The following is a 17,104-nucleotide window of genomic DNA, read 5'->3' on the forward strand; positions in this document are numbered from 1 at the left end:
CCACAGCCCCGCCGCTGTCCGCGCTGCCCCCGCGCATGCGCGGCGGCGCCTGCCCGCATCCAACATGGCGGCGGCGGCTTCCGGCGGCACCGCCCCGTCCCGGCGGCGCCTGCCCGCGCCCAACATGGCGGCGGCGGCTTCCGGCGGCCGCGGCGCCGCCCCCTTTATGCGCGTGCGCGCGGCTGCCCCATTCCAAGATGGCGCTGGCGAGCGTGGCCCGCGCCGAGGAGCCCCCCGCGCCGCTCCTGGGCGCCCCCCGCGACCTCGCGGCGCCCCCGGCGCTGGCCCCGCCCCTCGGCGGGGGGGCGGCCCCCCCCGGCGGCCCCGGGATCCACCTGCTGCACGGGACCACCACGCTGGCCTTCAAGGTGGGCGGGGCCGGGGGACGGCGGCCCGGAGGGGTCATGGACGGGGGGCCTGGAGGGGCTGTGGGGCCCATAGGGTCGGCTATGGGGGGGTCGTGAGGGGCTATGGGGCCCGTAGGGGTCATGGACGGGGGCCGGGAGGGGCTATGGGGCCTATAGAGTCGAGTACAGGGAGCTTTAGCATCTTATAGAGCTATAGAGTTGGGCTTTGAGGGTTTTAAGTTCCTATAGATCTATACAATTATATATAGGGAGTTGGAGACACTATGAGGTTGAGTATGGGGGCTTTAAGATGTTGTAGGGCTATAGGGTCAGGTGTGGGGGCTTTAAGGTTGTACGGGGCCCATAGAGTCAGGTATGGGGGCCTTGAGGGGCTATACAATATGTGGGTATGGGGGCTTTAAGGTCTTATAAGGTTCTAGGGTCAGTTCTGGGGGACCTTAAGGTCCTATGGAGTCCATAACATCAGGTATGGGGATCCTTAAGGGGCTACAGGGTCTCGCATGGGGATTCCTGAGGTGCTATGAGGGCCATAGGGTCGGGTACTGGGGTTCCTAAGGTCCTATGGGGCTATGGGGTCATCTGTGGGAGTTCTCAAGACCCTATGGGGTCCATAGGATCAGCTATGGGGGTTACTAAGGTCTCATGGTACTCCAGGATCATCTGTGGGAGTCCTGAAGGGGGTGCCATAGGGTCTCACATGGGGGCTCTTAAGGTTCTTTGGGCCTATAAGGTCCCATAGGGGCCCCCGCAGGGCGCTATGGGGCTAGAGGGTCTTGGCCTATAGGGCCCCGTGGGGTCCTGAGTGGGGATCCCCGTGGGTGCTGTGGGGCCGGGCGCTGCCCGGGGGACCCCCAGCCCCATAGCGGGTCCCCCAGCCCCATAGCGGATCCCCCAGCCCATAGTGGATCCCCCAGCCCCATGGCGGGTCCCGGGGGATCCCCTGGGGGATCTCTAGGGCTCCCCAATGGCTCCCCAGGGCTCCTGGTGAATGTCCAGGAGGGCCTGAGGGTTCTCCAGGGCTTCCCAATGGATCCCTGGGGGTCCCCATGGATCCTTGGGGCTCCCCACGGATCTCTAGGGCTCCCCTGGATCTCTAGGGCTCCCCATGGGTCTCTAGGGCTCCCCCTGGATCTCTAGGGCTCCCCCTGGATCTCTAGGGCTCCCCTGGATCTCTAGGGCTCCCCATGGGTCTCTAGGGCTCCCCCTGGATCTCTAGGGCTCCCCATGGATCTCCAGGGCTCCCCTGGATCTCTAGGGCTCCCCTGGATCTCTAGGGCTCCCCCTGGATCTCTAGGGCTCCCTGGATCTCTAGGGCTCCCCATGGGTCTCTAGGGCTCCCCATGGATCTCTAGGGCTCCCCTGGATCTCTAGGGCCCCCGTGGATCTCTAGGGCTCCCCCTGGATCTCTAGGGCTCCCCACGGATCTCCAGGGCTCCCCACGGATCTCTAGGGCTCCCCACGGATCTCCAGGCCCCCCTGGATCTCTAGGGCTCCCCTGGATCTCTAGGGCCCCCCCTGGATCTCTAGGGCTCCCCCTGGATCTCTAGGGGCTCCCCATGGATCTCTAGGGCTCCTCCTGGATCTCTAGGGCTCCCTATGGATTTCTAGGCTCCCTATGGATCTCCAGGGCTCCCCTGGATCTCTAGGGCTCCCTGTGGATCTCTAGGGCTCCCCACGGGTCTCTAGGGCTCCCCATGGCTCCCCATGGCTCTTGGTGACCCCCATGTCCCATTTTCTCCCCACAGTTTGACCACGGCGTGGTTGTCGCGGTAGATTCCCGCACCACGGCGGGCGCGTACGTGGATCTATGGGGCACCCCATGGATCTCATTGACCCCGTTATCTCTCTTGTTCCCTATTCTCCCCACAGTTCGACCACGGCGTCGTGGTGGCCGTGGACTCCCGCGCCACGGCGGGCGCCTACGTGGATCTATGGGGCACCCCACGGATCTCATTGACCCCATTATCTCCTTTCTCCCACAGTTCGATCACGGCGTGGTTGTCGCGGTGGATTCCCGCGCCACGGCGGGCGCCTACGTGGCGTCGCAGACCGTGCACAAGGTCCTGGAGCTGAGCGGGGCCCTGCTGTGGCACCATGGCGGGCGGCGCCGCCGGACTGCAGCTTCTGGCAGCGGCTGCTGGCGCGGCAGGTCCGCGTGCACCGGCTGCGCAACAAGGAGCCGGCCACCGTGGCGGCCGCGTCCAAGCTGCTGGCCAACATGGTGTACGGGTACAAGGGCATGGGGCTGAGCATGGGCACCATGATCTGCGGATGGGACAAGAGGGGACCCGGTGAGTGTGTGGGGTGATGTGTGGGGCAGCCATGGGGCAGCCATGGGGCTAGAGAACAGCCATGGGGCTGCTGGCCAACATGGTGTACGGGTACAAGGGCATGGGGCTGAGCATGGGCACCATGATCTGCGGATGGGACAAGAGGGGACCCGGAGTGTGTGGGGTGACGTGTGGGGTGATGTGGGGCAGCCATGGGGCAGCTATGGGGCTGGAGAACGGCCGTGGGGCTGCTGGCCAACATGGTGTACGGGTACAAGGGCATGGGGCTGAGCATGGGCACCATGATCTGCGGATGGGACAAGAGGGGGCCTGGTGAGTGTGTGGGGTGATGTGGGGCAGCCATGGGGCAGCCATGGGGCTGGAGAACGGCCATGGGGCTGCTGGCCAACATGGTGTACGGGTACAAGGGCATGGGGCTGAGCATGGGCACCATGATCTGCGGATGGGACAAGAGGGGGCCGGTGAGTGTGGGGAACACGTGGGGTGATGTGTGGGGTGATGTGTGGGGTGATGTGGGGCAGCCATGGGGCAGCCATGGGGCTGCTGGCCAACATGGTGTACGGGTACAAGGGCATGGGGCTGAGCATGGGCACCATGATCTGCGGATGGGACAAGAGGGGACCTGGTGAGTGTGTGGGGTGATGTGGGGCAGCCATGGGGCTGGGGAGCGGCCATGGGGCTGCTGGCCAACATGGTGTACGGGTACAAGGGCATGGGGCTGAGCATGGGCACCATGATCTGCGGATGGGACAAACGGGGACCCGGTGAGTGTGTGGGGCGGCCGTGGGGCAGCCATGGGGCTGGAGAACAGCCATGGGGCAGCTATGGGGCTGCTGGCCAACATGGTGTACGGGTACAAGGGCATGGGGCTGAGCATGGGCACCATGATCTGCGGATGGGACAAGAGGGGGCCCGGTGAGTGTGGGGTGATGTGTGGGGTGATGTGGGGTGATGTGGGGCAGCCGTGGGTCTGGGGAGGAGGGAACATGGCGGGTTGTGGGCTGGGGAGACCGGAATGTGGGCACTAAGATCTGCGGATGGGACAAGTGCAGGCCTGGTGAGTGTGTGGGGCAGCCGTGGGGCGGTGTGGGGCTGGGGGATATGGAGGTTGTGGGGCTGGGGGACGTGGAGGTTGTGGGGCTGGGGGTTACGGAGGTTGTGGGGCTGGGGGACGTGTGGGGCTGGAGACCCCGATCGGATGGGGTTGGTGGTTCTGGTCTGGAGAGCCCTGACTAGGTTGGAGGTGTCTGGACCCCCAAGGTAGGTTGGGTTGGAGGTTGGGGGGCCCCAGGCCGGGTTGTGGGTCGGGTTGTGGGTCCCCACGTGCCCCACAGCGCCCCACAGCGCCCCATAGCGCCCCATAGCGCCCCATTGTGCCCCCCAGGTCTGTACTACGTGGACAGCGAGGGCACCCGCGTGCCCGGCCAGGCCTTCGCCGTGGGCTCGGGGGCGCCCTACGCGTACGGGGTCCTGGACCGGGGCTACGCGGCCGCCATGACGCCCGAGGCCGCCGTGGGGCTGGCGCGCGCCGCCATCTTGCGCGCCGCCCGGCGCGACGCCTACTCGGGCGGCCGCGTCACCGTCTACCTGGTGGGGCCGGGCGGGTTGGCGCCGCGTGGCCTGCGAGGACGTGGGCCAAGATGGCGGCGACGGGGACGACAAGGAGGAGGAGCCGTGACGGGTGAGGGAAGATGGCCGTCGCGGGGGGCGGGGGGGACAAGATGGCCGCGGGCCCTGCGCCAAGATGGCTGCTGCGCCAAGATGGCTGCTGTGCCAAGATGGCCGCCATGCCAAGATGGCCGCCGCGGGGGGCGGGGAGGTGCCAAGATGGGCGCTGCGCCAAGATGGCTGCCGTGCCAAGATGGCCACCATGCCAAGATGGTCACTGCACCAAGATGGCCGCCGTGCCAAGATGGCTGCCGTGCCAAGATGGCCACTGCAATGGGGGCGTGGTGGCCATCTTGGTTGGGGGGCTGGGGGTGGCGGCCATCTTGGTTGGGGGTGGCGGCCATCTTGGTTGGGGGGCTGGGGGTGGCGGCCATCTTGGTTGGGGGTGGCGGCCATGTTGGCCACGCGGGCGGCCATGACAGCGGCCTCGTTCCCCCCGCAGCGGCCATGTTGAGGAGGGGTCTCCGCGCCCGCCCCGTCAAGATGGCGTCCGGCGGCAGCCATGTTGTTCGTGGATCCCCCTGCCCCAAGCGGCGGCCATCTTGGCGGCCCCGGGGGCGGGGCTGCGAGCGCTTCGCCGGAGCCCCGCCCCCTGCTCATTTGCATAAAGGTTCCCTGTTGGCTCTGGTGTCCTGTGTGCTCAATGGAGGGGCGGTGGCGGGGGAGGCCACGCCCATGACGTCACCCGCCTCCCCGCGCGGCTCCGCCCTCTCGGACGTCATTAGGGGCCAGAGTTAACGAGCCGGGGGGGGGCGGGGCGGTGCTTTTGGGGGGAAAAAGGCGGTTTTTGGGGGTGAGAAACCGCCATTGGCGGAGCCGTTGCTAGGGGCAACGCGCGGCCATTAGTGACCGCGGTGACGTCATTGGTGACCCTGGGAACCCCCGGTGACGTCATTGGTGACACCAACAACAGCCCCGTGGTGACCCCGTGACCCCCCGGTGTCCCCTCGGTGACCCCGGTGCAGGGGCGGGGCCTCACGCCCCCAATAAAAACCCCTTCTACCCAATGGGCTTCTGTTGGGAGCGGGGAGGGGGCGTGGCCTGTGCGGGGGGCGGGGCCGTCGCTGCGGGCGTTGATTGGCTGCGCCTGCGACGGGGGGGGGAACGTGTCGCTAGGGGCAACGCGCCGCCATTGGCGTAGCCGTCGCTGGGAGCAACGCGCCGCCATTGGCGGAGCCGTCGCTGGGGGCAACGCGCCGCCATTGGCGGAGCCGTCGCTAGGGGCAACGCGCGGCCATTGGCGGAGCCGTCGCTAGGGGCAACGCGCCGCCATTGGCGGAGCCGTCGCTAGGGGCAACGCGCGGCCATTGGCGGAGCCGTCGCTAGGGGCAACGCGTCCCCATTGGCGGAGCCGTCGCTAGGGGCAACGCGCCGCCATTGGTGCAGCGCGCGCAGTGCAGCGGAAGGGGCGGGGCGCAGGGGCCGGAAGGGGTGGGGCGGCGGCAGCGATGGCGGCGGCAGCGGCGGCGGCGGCGGCTCCCGCTCCCGGTCCCGGGATGGCGGCCGGAAGCGCGCGCGTGTCCAGCGGGCGGGACCTGAGCTGCGTGCCGGAAGTGGCGGGCACGCTGGGCGCCGTGGCGCGGCAGGGGTGAGTCCCGCCAAAACCGGGAAACGGCGGGAAGCGGCGGCGCCCCACGTGGCGGCGGCGGCTGACGCCACTTCCGGCGCGGCAGGTTCGACTTCCTGTGCATGCCGGTGTTCCACCCGCGCCAGCGCCGCGAGTTCCGGGCGGACCCGGCCCGGGGGCGCCCGGGGCCGCTCACGCGCTCGGACCTGCTGCTCTCCGGGAGGGGTGAGGACACGCCCCGCCCCCCGCGCCGTGACGTCACGCGGGGCGGGGCCAGCGCGGCCGCCCCGCCCCCCGCGGGGTCCCCGTTGTCCCCAATGTCCCCCCGTTGTCCCCGTTGTCCCAGACTGGAACACCCTGATCGTGGGGAAGGTCTCCCCGTGGATCCGCCCGGATTCGCCGCTGGAGCAGGAGCGACGGAACGCCGAGGCCGTCAGTGACCCCGCCCCCCGCCTGCGGGTCCCGCCCCCAGCCCCGCCCCCAGCCCCAGGCCCCGCCCCCCGCGTGGGAGTCCCGCCCCCAGCTCCGCCCCCCACTCCCAGGCCCCGCCCCCCATGTGCCGGCCCCGCCCACATGTGCCTGCCCCGCCCCCACGCGCTGGCCCCGCCCCCATGCCCTGCCCCACACCCGCGGGCCCCGCCCCCCACGCGCTGGCCCCGCCCCCAGGCCCCACCCCCACGTGCTGGCCCAGCCCCCCGCTCTGGCCCCGTCCCCACGCGCTGGCCCCGCCCCCAGGCCCCGCCCCCACGCGCTGGCCCCGCCCCCACGCGCTGGCCCCGCCCCACGCGCTGGCCCCGCCCCACGCGTTGCCCCGCCCCCAGGCCCTCCTCCAGGAGCTCCAGTTCGGCGCCTACCTGGGGCTCCCGGCGCTGCTGGTGCCGCTGGGGCCGGAAGGGGGCGGAGCCAACCTGGCCCGGATCCTGTGCGGGAGCCTGACGGGGGGGCAGCACGGAGCGGCCGTGAGCACCGGGAATGATGGGAATACCGGGAATGATGGGAATGAGGGGAATGAGGGGAATGGGAATGACGGGAGTGATGGGAATGACGGGAATGGGGATGACGGGAATGATGGGAATGAGGGGAATGGGAACGGGAATGACAGGAGTGATGGGAATGGGAATGACGGGAATGAGGGGAATGAGGAGAATGGGAACGGGAATGGGAATCACGGGAACGATGGGAATGGGAATGGGGATGGGAGTGATGGGAATGAGAATGGGGAATGGGAATGATGGGAATGGGGATGGGAATGACAGGAATGATGGGAATGGGAACGGGAATGGGAATCACGGGAACGATGGGAATGATGGGAATGACGGGAATGGGAATGACGGGAACGACGGGAACGGGAACGGGAGTGAGGGGAATGGTGGGAATGGGAATGACGGAAATGGGAGTGATGGCAATGACGGGAAGGGGGATGGGATAGACCGGGAATGGGGCGGGATGGGGGCGGGAGGCGCCGGGATGGGGGCGGGGCTCCCGCGGGGGGGGCGGGGCTCGGCGCTGACCCCGCCCCCTCCCCAGCTGTGGCTGCGGGTGCCGCTGGTGGCGCCCGAGGACGCCCGCGATGACGTCATCAGCAACGAGCCGCGGGGGGGCGGGGCCGACGGCGACGGCGACGCCGACGACCGGACGTGGCTCTGGTGAGGGGCGGGGCCACGAGGGGGCGGGGCCAAAGGGGGCGGGGCCTGGGCCTGGCCACGCCCCTGACCCCGCCCCCCGCAGGTGGCACAACTTCCGCACCCTCTGCGACTACAACAAGCGCCTGGGGCTGGGTGAGCGGGGGCAGGGCCTGCGGGGGGCGGGGCTTGAGGGGGCGGGGCTTGAGGGGGGTGGGGCCTGCGGGGGGCGGGGCTGCTGAAAACCGGGGGGGGTCCTGGTGGGGAGGGGGAGGGTGGTGGGCGGGGCCTGGAGGGTCGTGGGCGGGGCCTGGGCACGGTGGGCGGGGCCTGGAAGGGATTGGGGGGATCTGGCCAATGGGAGGGGCTTGGGAGGGTGGAGCCTGGGCATTGTGGGCGGGGCTTAGTGTCTCCATAGAAGTGTCTGGGGAGGATCCTGCTAATGGGAGGGGCTTGGGGTGGGGGCGGAGCCTGGGCCCTGTGGGCGGGGCCTGGTGTCTATAGGAGGGTCTGGGGGGATCTCACCAATGGGCGTGGCCTGGGGGCAGGGCTGGGGGCGGGGCCTGGGCCATGTGGGCGGGGCCTGGTGTCTGTATAGGAGGGTCTGGGGGGGACGCCACCAATGGGAGGGGCTGGGGGGGCAGGGGCGGGGCCTGGGCCCTGTGGGCGGGGCCGGGCGCAGCGGCGGGGGGCGTGTCCCCCTCGTGACCCCGCCCCCAGCGCTGGAGGTGGGGCCGGACCTGCCGTCGGCGCCGGCCCTGGAGCGGTGGCTGGGGGAGCCGGTGCGGGCGGCGCTGCTGCCCACGGGGCTGTTCCTGAGCAACAAGAGGGGCTTCCCCGTGCTGGGACGGGCCCATCAGCGCCTCGTGGGGCGGCTGCTGCAGGTGGGGCGGCTATGGGGAGATGTGGGGCGCTATGGGGCGGGTGTGGGGCGGCTATGGGGTGCTGTGGGGCTGGGGCTTCCCCGTGCTGGGACGGGTGCACCAGAGACTGGTGGGGTGGCTGCTGCAGGTGGGGGAGATGTGGGGTGGCTATGGGGCGCTATGGGGGGCTATGGGGGGCTATGGGGCTGCCCCACACATTCTCCCCCCACAGCTGGACGTGCAGCTGGTGCTGTGCGGCTATGGGGCGCTATGGGGACGCTGTGGGTTATGGGGCGCTATGGGGCACTATGGGGCTGCCCCACACATTCCCATTGCAGCTGGATGTGCAGCTGGTGCTGTGGGTTATGGGGCAGCCATGGGGCGCTATGGGGCACTATGGGGCGCTCTGGGGCGCTCTGGGACTGCCCCACACATCTCATTCCGTTCCCCCCACAGCTGGACGTGCAGCTCGTGCTGTGGGGCTATGGGGCGCTATGGGGCACTATGGGGCGCTATGGGGCGCTCTGGGGCTGCCCCACACATTTCATGCCGTTCCCCCCATTGCAGCTGGACGTGCAGCTCGTGCTGTGGGGCTATGGGGCGCTATGGGGCACTATGGGGCGCTATGGGGCGCTCTGGGGCTGCCCCACACATTTCATGCCGTTCCCCCCATTGCAGCTGGACGTGCAGCTCGTGCTGTGGGGCTATGGGGCGCTATGGGGCACTATGGGGCGCTCTGGGGCTGCCCCACACATTCCACTCTCCCCCCGTTGCAGCTGGATGTGCAGCTGGTGCTGTGCGGCTATGGGGACGCTGTGGGGCTATGGGGCTGCCCCACACATTTCATTCCGTTCCCCCCATCATAGCTGGACGTGCAGCTGGTGCTGTGCGGCTATGGGGCAGCCATGGGGCGCTATGGGGCACTATGGGGCGCTATGGGGTGCTATGGGGCTGCCCCACACATCTCATTCCGTTCCCCCCACAGCTGGACGTGCAGCTTGTGCTGTGGGGCTATGGGGATGCTGTGGGGCTATGGGGCTGCCCCACACATTCCATTCCACTCTCCCCCCATTGCAGCTGGACGTGCAGCTGGTGCTGTGGGTTATGGGGATGCTATGGGGCAGCCATGGAGCGCTCTGGGGCTGCCCCACACATCCCGTTCCCCCCGTTGCAGCTGGACGTGCAGCTGGTTCTGTGGGTTATGGGGCACTACGGGGCGCTCTGGGGCGCTATGGTGCATTATGGGGCTGCCCCACACATCTCGTTCCCCCCATCACAGCTGGACGTGCAGCTGGTCCTGTGCGGCTGTGGGGCTATGGGGCGCTCTGGGGCTGCCCCACACATTCTCCCTATTACAGCTGGACGTGCAGCTGGTGCTGTGCGGCGCCCCCCGGCACGGCCGCCCCCTGGGCTGCTACCTGCAGTACCTGGAGCACCTCGGGCAGAGCCGCCCGGCGCCGTCGCCCTACGAGATCTTCGCGCGCGGATACGAGGACTATCTGCAGGCGCCGCTGCAGGTGGGCGGGGCCTCCCCCGGGGGGCGGGGCCTCGTCTGGGGGGCGGGGCCTCGTCTGGGGGGCGGGGCCTCGGGGGTTGCCCACCCCCTTTGTGGGAGCTGGGGCTGGGGTGCGTGGGGGGGGTGGGAGCGCTAAGGAAGGGGGCGGGGCCTCATTTGGGGCGGGGTCTCGTGGGGGCGGGGCCTCCTGCCGGGGGGCGGGGTCACACGGTTGATCATCCCCTTTGTGGGAGCTGGGGCTGGGGGGGCTGGAGGAGGGGGGAAGCCCAGGAATGGGGGCGGGGCCTCATTTGGGGGCGGGGCCTCATTTGGGGGCGGGGCCTCCCCTGGGGGTGGGTGTTCCCGTGAGGGCGGGGCCTCGGGGGCGGGGCCTCCCTCCGGGGGGGCGGCCCCCTCCCTGCGCTGCCCCTCGGGGGGCGTGTCCGGGGGCGGGGCGCCGCGGGGAGGGGGCGTGTCCTGACGCGGCCCCGCCCCCAGCCGCTCATGGACAACCTGGAGTCGCAGACGTACGAGGTCTTCGAGAAGGACCCGGTCAAGTACTCGCAGTACCAGGAGGTGGGCGGGGCTTCCGGGGGGCGGGGCCGGGGAGGACACGCCCCCCCCTGACCCGCCCCTTGCCCCGCCCCCTCCCCAGGCCATTTATAGGTGCCTGTTGGACCGGGTGCCCGAGGAGGAGAAGGACACGAACGAGCAGTGAGTGCGGGGGGCGGGATGTGGGGCGGGATGTGGGGCGGGATGTGGGGCGGGATGTGGGGCGGGATGTGGGGCGGGATGTGGGGCGGCCATGGGGTGGCTGTGGGGCAGCCAGGGGGCAGTTATGGGGCAGGCTGCGCCCCACAGAGCCCCATAGAGCTTTCTATGGGGTGGCTATGGGGCACTGCACAGAGTCCCATAGGCCCCTCTATGGGGCCCTGTGGGGTCCTTATGTGCTATGGGGTGCCCCACAGAGCTCTCTATGGGGCACCCCAGGGTCTCTGTGTTCCATGGGGCGCCCCATAGGCCCCTGCATGGGGGTCCCCGTGTTCCATGGGGCGCCCCACAGGCCCCTCCATGGGTCTCCCCCCGTTCCATGGGGCTCCCCGTGTTCCATGGGGCGCCCCACAGGCCCCATCAATGGGGCACCCCCCGTTCTATGGGGCTCCCCCCGTTCTATGGGCCCCTCCATGGGGCTCCCCACGCTCCATGGGGCACCCCCCGTTCTATGGGGCGCCCCACAGGCCCCTCCATGGGGCTCCCCCCGTTCCGTGGGGCGCCCCCCAAGTGCCCCCCCCCCAGGGTGGTGCTGGTCCTGGGCGCCGGGCGGGGGCCGCTGGTGACGGCGACGCTGCGGGCGGCGCGGCGGGCGGGGCGGCGCGTGCGGGTCTACGCCGTGGAGAAGAACCCCAGCGCCGTGGTCACGTGAGCGGGGGGGCGGGGCCTGGGGGTGGGTTTGTGGGGCGGGGTCTGTGGGGTTGATGTGGGGCTGGGTTGGGTTTATGGGGTTGATGTGGGGCTGGGTTGGGTCTATGGGACTGGGTTGGGTCTATGGGGTTGATGTGGGTCTATGGGGCTGGGTTGGGGGTCTATGGGGTCTGTGGGGTTGGGTTCCAGTCTAGAGAATCCAGTTGGGTCTATGGGGCTGGGTTGGGGTCTATGGGGCTGAGTTGGGGTCTATGGGGTCTGTGGGGCTGGGTTGGGTCTATGGGGTTGATTTGGGTCTATGGGGTTGACTTGGGGTCTACGGGGCTAACTTGGGGTCTATGGGGTCTGTAGGGTTGGGTTCCAGTCTACAGCATCCCGTTGGGTCTATGGGGTTGGGTTGGGTCTATGGGGCTGCGTTTGGTCTATGGGGCCGGGTCTGTGGGGCTGGGTTGGGTTTATGGGGTTGATTTGGGTCTATGGGGCTGAGTTGGGGTCTGTGGGGTTGGGTTCCAGTCTACAGAATCCAGTTGGGTCTATGGGGTTGATGTGGGTCTATGGGGCTGCGTTGGATCTATGGAGCCGGGGTGGGATCTATGGGGCTGGGTTGGATCTATGGGACTCCGTTGGGGTCTATGGGGCTCTGTTGGATCTATGGGGCCGTGTTGGGGTCTATGGGGCCGTGTTGGATCTATGGGGCTGGGTTGGGATCTACGGGGCTGGGTTGGATCTATGGGGCTGCGCTGGGATCTATGGGGCTGGGTTGGATCTATGGGGCTGATCCCTGCTCCTCTGGCCCCGCCCCCTGTGGCCCCGCCCAGGCTGCAGAGCTGGCAGCGGGAGCTGTGGGGGGCGGCGGTCACCGTGGTGGGCGGGGACATGCGGCGCTGGCGGCCCCCGGTCCCGGCCGACCTGCTGGTGTCGGAGCTGCTGGGGTCGTTCGGGGACAACGAGCTGGCGCCGGAGTGCCTGGACGGGGCGGAGCCCTGCCTGAAACGTGGGTCAATGTGGGGCGCTGTGGGGCGGGGTGTGGGGCACTATGGGGCAGGGTGTGGGGCGCTATGGGGCAGGATGTGGGGCGGGAGGTGGGGCACTATGGGGCGGGGTGTGGGGCGCTATGGGGCGGGAGGTGGGGAAGGATGTGGGGCGATGTGGGGTGGGCTGTGGGGCGGGGTGTGGGGCACTGTGGGGCGGGATGTGGGGCACTGTGGGGCAGGACGTGGGTCGCTGTGGGGTGGCATGTGGATCACCGTGGGGATGTGTGGGTCACCATGGGGCAGGATGTGGGTCGCCGTGGGGATGTGTGGGTCGCTATGGGGGTGGGATGCGGGTCGCCGTGGGTCCCTGTGGGTCGCCATGGGGCATGATGTGGGTCACCATGGGGATGTGTGGGTCGCCATGGGGATGTGTGGGTCGCCGTGGGGATCTGTGGGTCGCTATGGGGCAGGATGTGGGTCGCCGTGGGTCCCTGTGGGTCGCCGTGGGTCCCTGTGGGTCGCTATGGGGCGGGATGCGGGTCGCCGTGGGGATCCGCGGGTCGCCGTGGGTCGCGGCGGGGCTGACGGCGCTGCCCCGCAGCGGGGGGCGTGAGCATCCCCTGCGACTACACGTCCTTCCTGGCGCCCATCTCGTCCTCCAAGCTCTACAACGAGGTCCGGGCCTGCCGGGAGCGCGACCGCGACCCCGAGGTGACCGGCGGGGGGGGGGCGGGGTGTGGGGTGGGGTGTGGGGCGGGAGGGGGGGGCGGGATGGGGGTGGTGTCTATGGGGCCGGCCATGGGGCAGCGGTATCTATGGGTCCCGCTATGGGGCAGGCGGTGGGGCAGGGCTGTCTATGGGGCAGGCCGTGGGGCAGGGTTTGCTATGGGTCCCGCTATGGGGCAGCGGTACCCATGGGTTTCTCTCTATGGGTCGCACTATGGGGTAGCAGTACCTATGGGTGTCTCTCTATGGGTCGCGCTATGGGGCAGCGGTACCCATGGGTCTCTCTCTATGGGTCGCTCTATGGGGCAGCGGTATCTATGGGTGTCTATGGGTTGCTCTATGGGGCAGCGGTACCTATGGGTGTCTCTCTATGGGTCACTCTATGGGGCAGCGGTACCTATGGGTCTCTATGGGTCGCTCTGTGGGGCAGGGCTGTCCATGGTATCTATGGGTCGCTCTATGGGGCAGCGGTACCCATGGGTATTTATGGGTCGCGCTATGGGGCAGCGGTACCCATGGGTCTCTCTCTATGGGTTGCGCTATGGGGCAGGCCGTGGGGCAGGGTTCGCTATGGGTCTCTATGGGGCAGGCCCCCTTCGAGACCCCCTACGTCGTGCGGCTCCACAACTACCACCAGGTGGCCCCGCCCCAGCCCTGCTTCACCTTCCAGCACCCCCGGCCAGGTGCGGGGCGGGGCCCGACCGGGACACGCCCACCGGGGGGCGGGGCCTGACCGGGACACGCCCACGAGGGGGCGGGGGCGCGGGGGAGGTGCCCACAGAGGGGGCGGGGCAACGGGGGCGGGTGTAGGGGGCGGGGCTGGGGGCGGTGATGTCAGGCCACACCCACGGGGTGGAGGGAGGGGCAGAGGGAGGGGATTGGGGGGGGGACGTCACAAAAAGGGGAGGGGGTGGAGGCAGGGGCGGCACCCGCAGCGTCCCGTGGCCCCGCCCCCAGTGACGTCACGAGGAGGGGAGGGGGCGGCGCCGGGGGGGGGTGTCCCGGGGAGGGGGCGGCGCCGCGGCCGTCCCGTGGCCCCGCCCCCCCGGTGACGTCACGAGGAGGGGAGGGGGCGGTGCTGGGGGGGTGGTGTCCTGTGGAGGGGAGGGGGCGGTGCCGCGGCTGTCCCCGCCCCCCCGGTGACGTCACGAGGGGGGAGGGGGTGGTGTCCTGTGGAGGGCGCGGCGCCGCGGCCATGGCCCCGCCCCCCGGCGTGACGCGCGCGGCCCCGCCCCCAGCGGGCGCCCCGGACAACGCGCGGTGGGCGGAGCTCCGGTTCCGCGCGGCCGCCCGCGCCGCCCTGCACGGCTTCGCCGGCTACTTCGAGAGCACCCTGTACCCGGGGGTGACCCTGAGTGCGTGGGCGGGGCCTGGAGGGGGCGGGGCCAAAGGGGGCGGGGCCTGTGCCCGGGGGTGACCCTGAGTGCGTGGGCGGGGCCTGGAGGGGGCGGGGCCTAACGGGGGGGCGGGGCCTAACGGGGGCGGGGGCGGCTGGTTCGAGAGCACCCTGTACCCGGGGGTGACCCTGAGTGCGTGGGGCGGGGCCTGGAGGGGGCGGGGCCTGTACCCGGGGGTGACCCTGAGTGCGTGGGGCGGGGCCAAGGGGGGGCGGGGCCAAAGGGGGGGCGGGGCCTGTACCCGGGGGTGACCCTGAGTGCGTGGGGCGGGGCCTGATGGGGGCGGGGCTTCGGAGGAGCCTGTGGGCGGGGCCTGGGGCGGGTCTATGGGAACACGGTGAAGGGGGGGTGGAGGGGGAGGTGGGCGGGGCTTGGGGAGGGCGGGGCTTGAGGCAGGGAGCAACAAAGGGGGGTTGGGGGGGAAGGGGCGGGGCTATGCGGAGGGGGAGGGGTTGGATGAAGGGGCGGGGTTTGGTGAGCCGGGGTCAATGGCCGGAGGGGGCGGGGCTCGGCCGGAGGGGGCGTGTCCCGGCTGAGCCCCGCCCCCCGCAGGTATCCGCCCCGAGACCCACTCCCCCGGGATGTTCTCCTGGTTCCCCATCTTCTTCCCGCTCAAGGTACCGCCCCCCGCCGCCATCTTGGGGCGGGGCCTGCGGGCGGACCCCGCTGCCGCCATTTCGACCCCCTTTTCCCCGTTTCAACCCCATTTCCCCCGATTTTGACCCCGTTCTGCCCCATTTTGACCCCGTTCAACCCCATTTCTCCCTATTTTGACCGTGTTTTCCCCCATTCCGGCTCTGTTCTGCCCTATTTTGACCCCGTTTCCTCCATTTCCCCCCATTTTAATCCTGTTGCCCCCCCTTTTTGACCCTGTTTCTCCCCGTTTATCCCCATTTTTCCGTTTTCACCCCATTTTCCCCTCGTTTCTTCCCGTTTTCCCCATTTTCCCCCCTTCTGACCCTGTTTCTCCCCTCATTTTCACCCCGTTTCTCCCTGTTTTCACACCGTTTTCCCCCCTTCTGAGCCCATTTTCCCCCCGTTTCTCCCCATTTTCCCCCCGTTCTGACCCCGCTTCTCCCCGTTTTCACCCCATTTCTCCCCGTTCTGACCCCGTTTCTCCCCGTTTTCACCCCATTTTCACCTGTTTTCCCCCGTTTCTCCCCGTTCTCCCCCGTTTCTCCCCGTTTTCCCCCCGTTTCCCCCCGTTTTCACCCCGTTTCCCCCCGTTTTTCCCCCGTTTCTCCCCATTTTCCCCCCCCGTTTCCCCCCGTTTTCACTCCGTTTCCCCCCATTTTCACCCCGTTTCCCCCCATTTTCCCCCCGTTTTCACCCCGTTTTTCCCCGTTTTCCGCCCATTCTCCCCCGTTTCCCCCCGTTTTCCCCCCGTTTTCCCCCCATTTTCACCCATTTTCCCCCCATTTTCTCCTCGTTCTCCCCCGTTTCCCCCCATTTTCCCCCCGTTTTCCCCCCGTTTCTCCCCGTTTCTCCCCGTTCTCCCCCGTTTCTCCCCGTTTTCCCCCATTTTCCCCCCGTTTTCACCGTTTCCCCCCCTTTTCCCCCCGTTTCCCCCCATTTTCCCCCCGTTTTCACCCCGTTCTCCCCCGTTTTCCCCCCGTTTCTCCCCGTTTTCCCCCCGTTTCTCCCCGTTCTCCCCCGTTTCTCCCCGTTTCCCCCCATTTTCCCCCCGTTTCTCCCCGTTTTCACCCCGTTTTTCCCCCATTTCTCCCCGTTTCTCCCCATTTTCCCCCCCCCGTTTCTCCCCATTTTCCCCCCGTTTCTCCCCCGTTTCCCCCCCATTTTCCCCCCCCGTTTTCCCCCCGTTTCCCCCCGTATTCCCCCCGTTTCTCCCCCGTTTCTCCCCGTTTCTCCCCATTTTCCCCCCCCGTTTCCCCCCGTTTCCCCCCGTTCTCCCCCGTTTCTCCCCGTTTTCCCCCCGTTTCCCCCCCGTTTCTCCCCATTTTCACCCATTTTCCCCCCGTTTCTCCCCATTTTCCCCCCGTTTCTCCCCCGTTTCCCCCCATTTTCCCCCCATTTTCCCCCCGTTTCTCCCCATTTTCCCCCCGTTTCTCCCCCGTTTCCCCCCATTTCCCCCCCATTTTCCCCCCGTTTCTCCCCATTTCCCCCCCGTTTCCCCCCGTTTTCTCCCCATTTTCCCCCCCCATTTTCCCCCCGTTTCCCCCGTTTTCACCCCGCTCCCCTCTCCCCCGCAGCAGCCCGTGCCCGTCCTCGCCGGGGAGGACGTGGCCGTCTCGTTCTGGCGCTGCAGCGCCGCCCGCAAGGTCTGGTACGAGTGGGCCGTGACGGCGCCCGCCTGCTCGGCCCTGCACAACCCCGCGGGCCGCTCCTACACCATCGGCCTCTGAGACAATAAACGCTCCTCTTGCTTCCACCTCCGCCCCGGGGCGCGTTTTTGGGGGGAAAAAACCGTGAAAAACGGCCGTGAAAAACGGGGGAAACGGCCAATTTAGCGCGGGCTTCGCCGCGGCCGCGCGAGCCGCTAGGCCGCGTTGCCCTGGCAACAGCGCGCCGCTTCCCCCGCCCCCGGCTTGCGCCCGCCCTCCCGCGCGGCGCGGCCAATCAGCGCGCGGCTCCGGCGCCGGCGCGCCAATGAGCGCCGGGCCAGCCCCGCGCGGGCCCCGCCCCCGCGCGCCGGCGCCGGCCAATGGGCGTGCGGGGCGGCCCCAGGGGGGCGGGAGGGGCGGGGCGCGCGG

General features: G+C 69.2%; 1 protein-coding gene and 1 pseudogene across 1 annotated transcript; both read left to right on the forward strand.

Annotated features, from left to right (window-relative positions):
• The first annotated feature begins 197 nt into the window (after nt 1–197).
• Nucleotides 198–4,337, forward strand: LOC148590651 (proteasome subunit beta type-5-like; annotated as a pseudogene).
• A 1,436-nt stretch (nt 4,338–5,773) lies between these two features.
• Nucleotides 5,774–16,760, forward strand: LOC148590652 (protein arginine N-methyltransferase 5-like). The gene is made up of 17 exons (XM_088538791.1): nt 5,774–5,915; nt 6,001–6,119; nt 6,241–6,326; nt 6,716–6,853; nt 7,422–7,540; nt 7,623–7,672; nt 8,237–8,400; nt 9,738–9,896; nt 10,373–10,450; nt 10,530–10,588; nt 11,171–11,293; nt 12,115–12,290; nt 12,872–12,981; nt 13,586–13,679; nt 14,235–14,351; nt 14,946–15,010; nt 16,604–16,760. The coding sequence occupies exons 1-17, from the start codon at nt 5,776–5,778 to the stop codon at nt 16,754–16,756; spliced, it is 1,950 nt and encodes a 649-aa protein (XP_088394917.1). The 5' UTR covers nt 5,774–5,775; the 3' UTR covers nt 16,757–16,760.
• The last annotated feature ends 344 nt before the right edge of the window (nt 16,761–17,104 follow it).

This window comes from Tinamus guttatus, unplaced genomic scaffold (genome assembly GCF_059628265.1).
Source record: "Tinamus guttatus ecotype Peru unplaced genomic scaffold, ASM5962826v1 Tinamus_guttatus_pri_ptg001175l, whole genome shotgun sequence".
Classification (NCBI taxonomy): Eukaryota; Metazoa; Chordata; class Aves; order Tinamiformes; family Tinamidae; genus Tinamus; species Tinamus guttatus.

Bases quoted from the DNA above. Each gene is read 5' to 3' on its own strand.
- LOC148590652 (XM_088538791.1), top strand. From the start codon at position 5,776: ATGGCGGCGGCAGCGGCGGCGGCGGCGGCTCCCGCTCCCGGTCCCGGG. The intron at 7,541-7,622 runs GTGAGGGGCGGG...CGCCCCCCGCAG, and splicing joins GACGACCGGACGTGGCTCTG to GTGGCACAACTTCCGCACCC. The intron at 13,680-14,234 runs GTGCGGGGCGGG...CCCCGCCCCCAG, and splicing joins CTTCCAGCACCCCCGGCCAG to CGGGCGCCCCGGACAACGCG.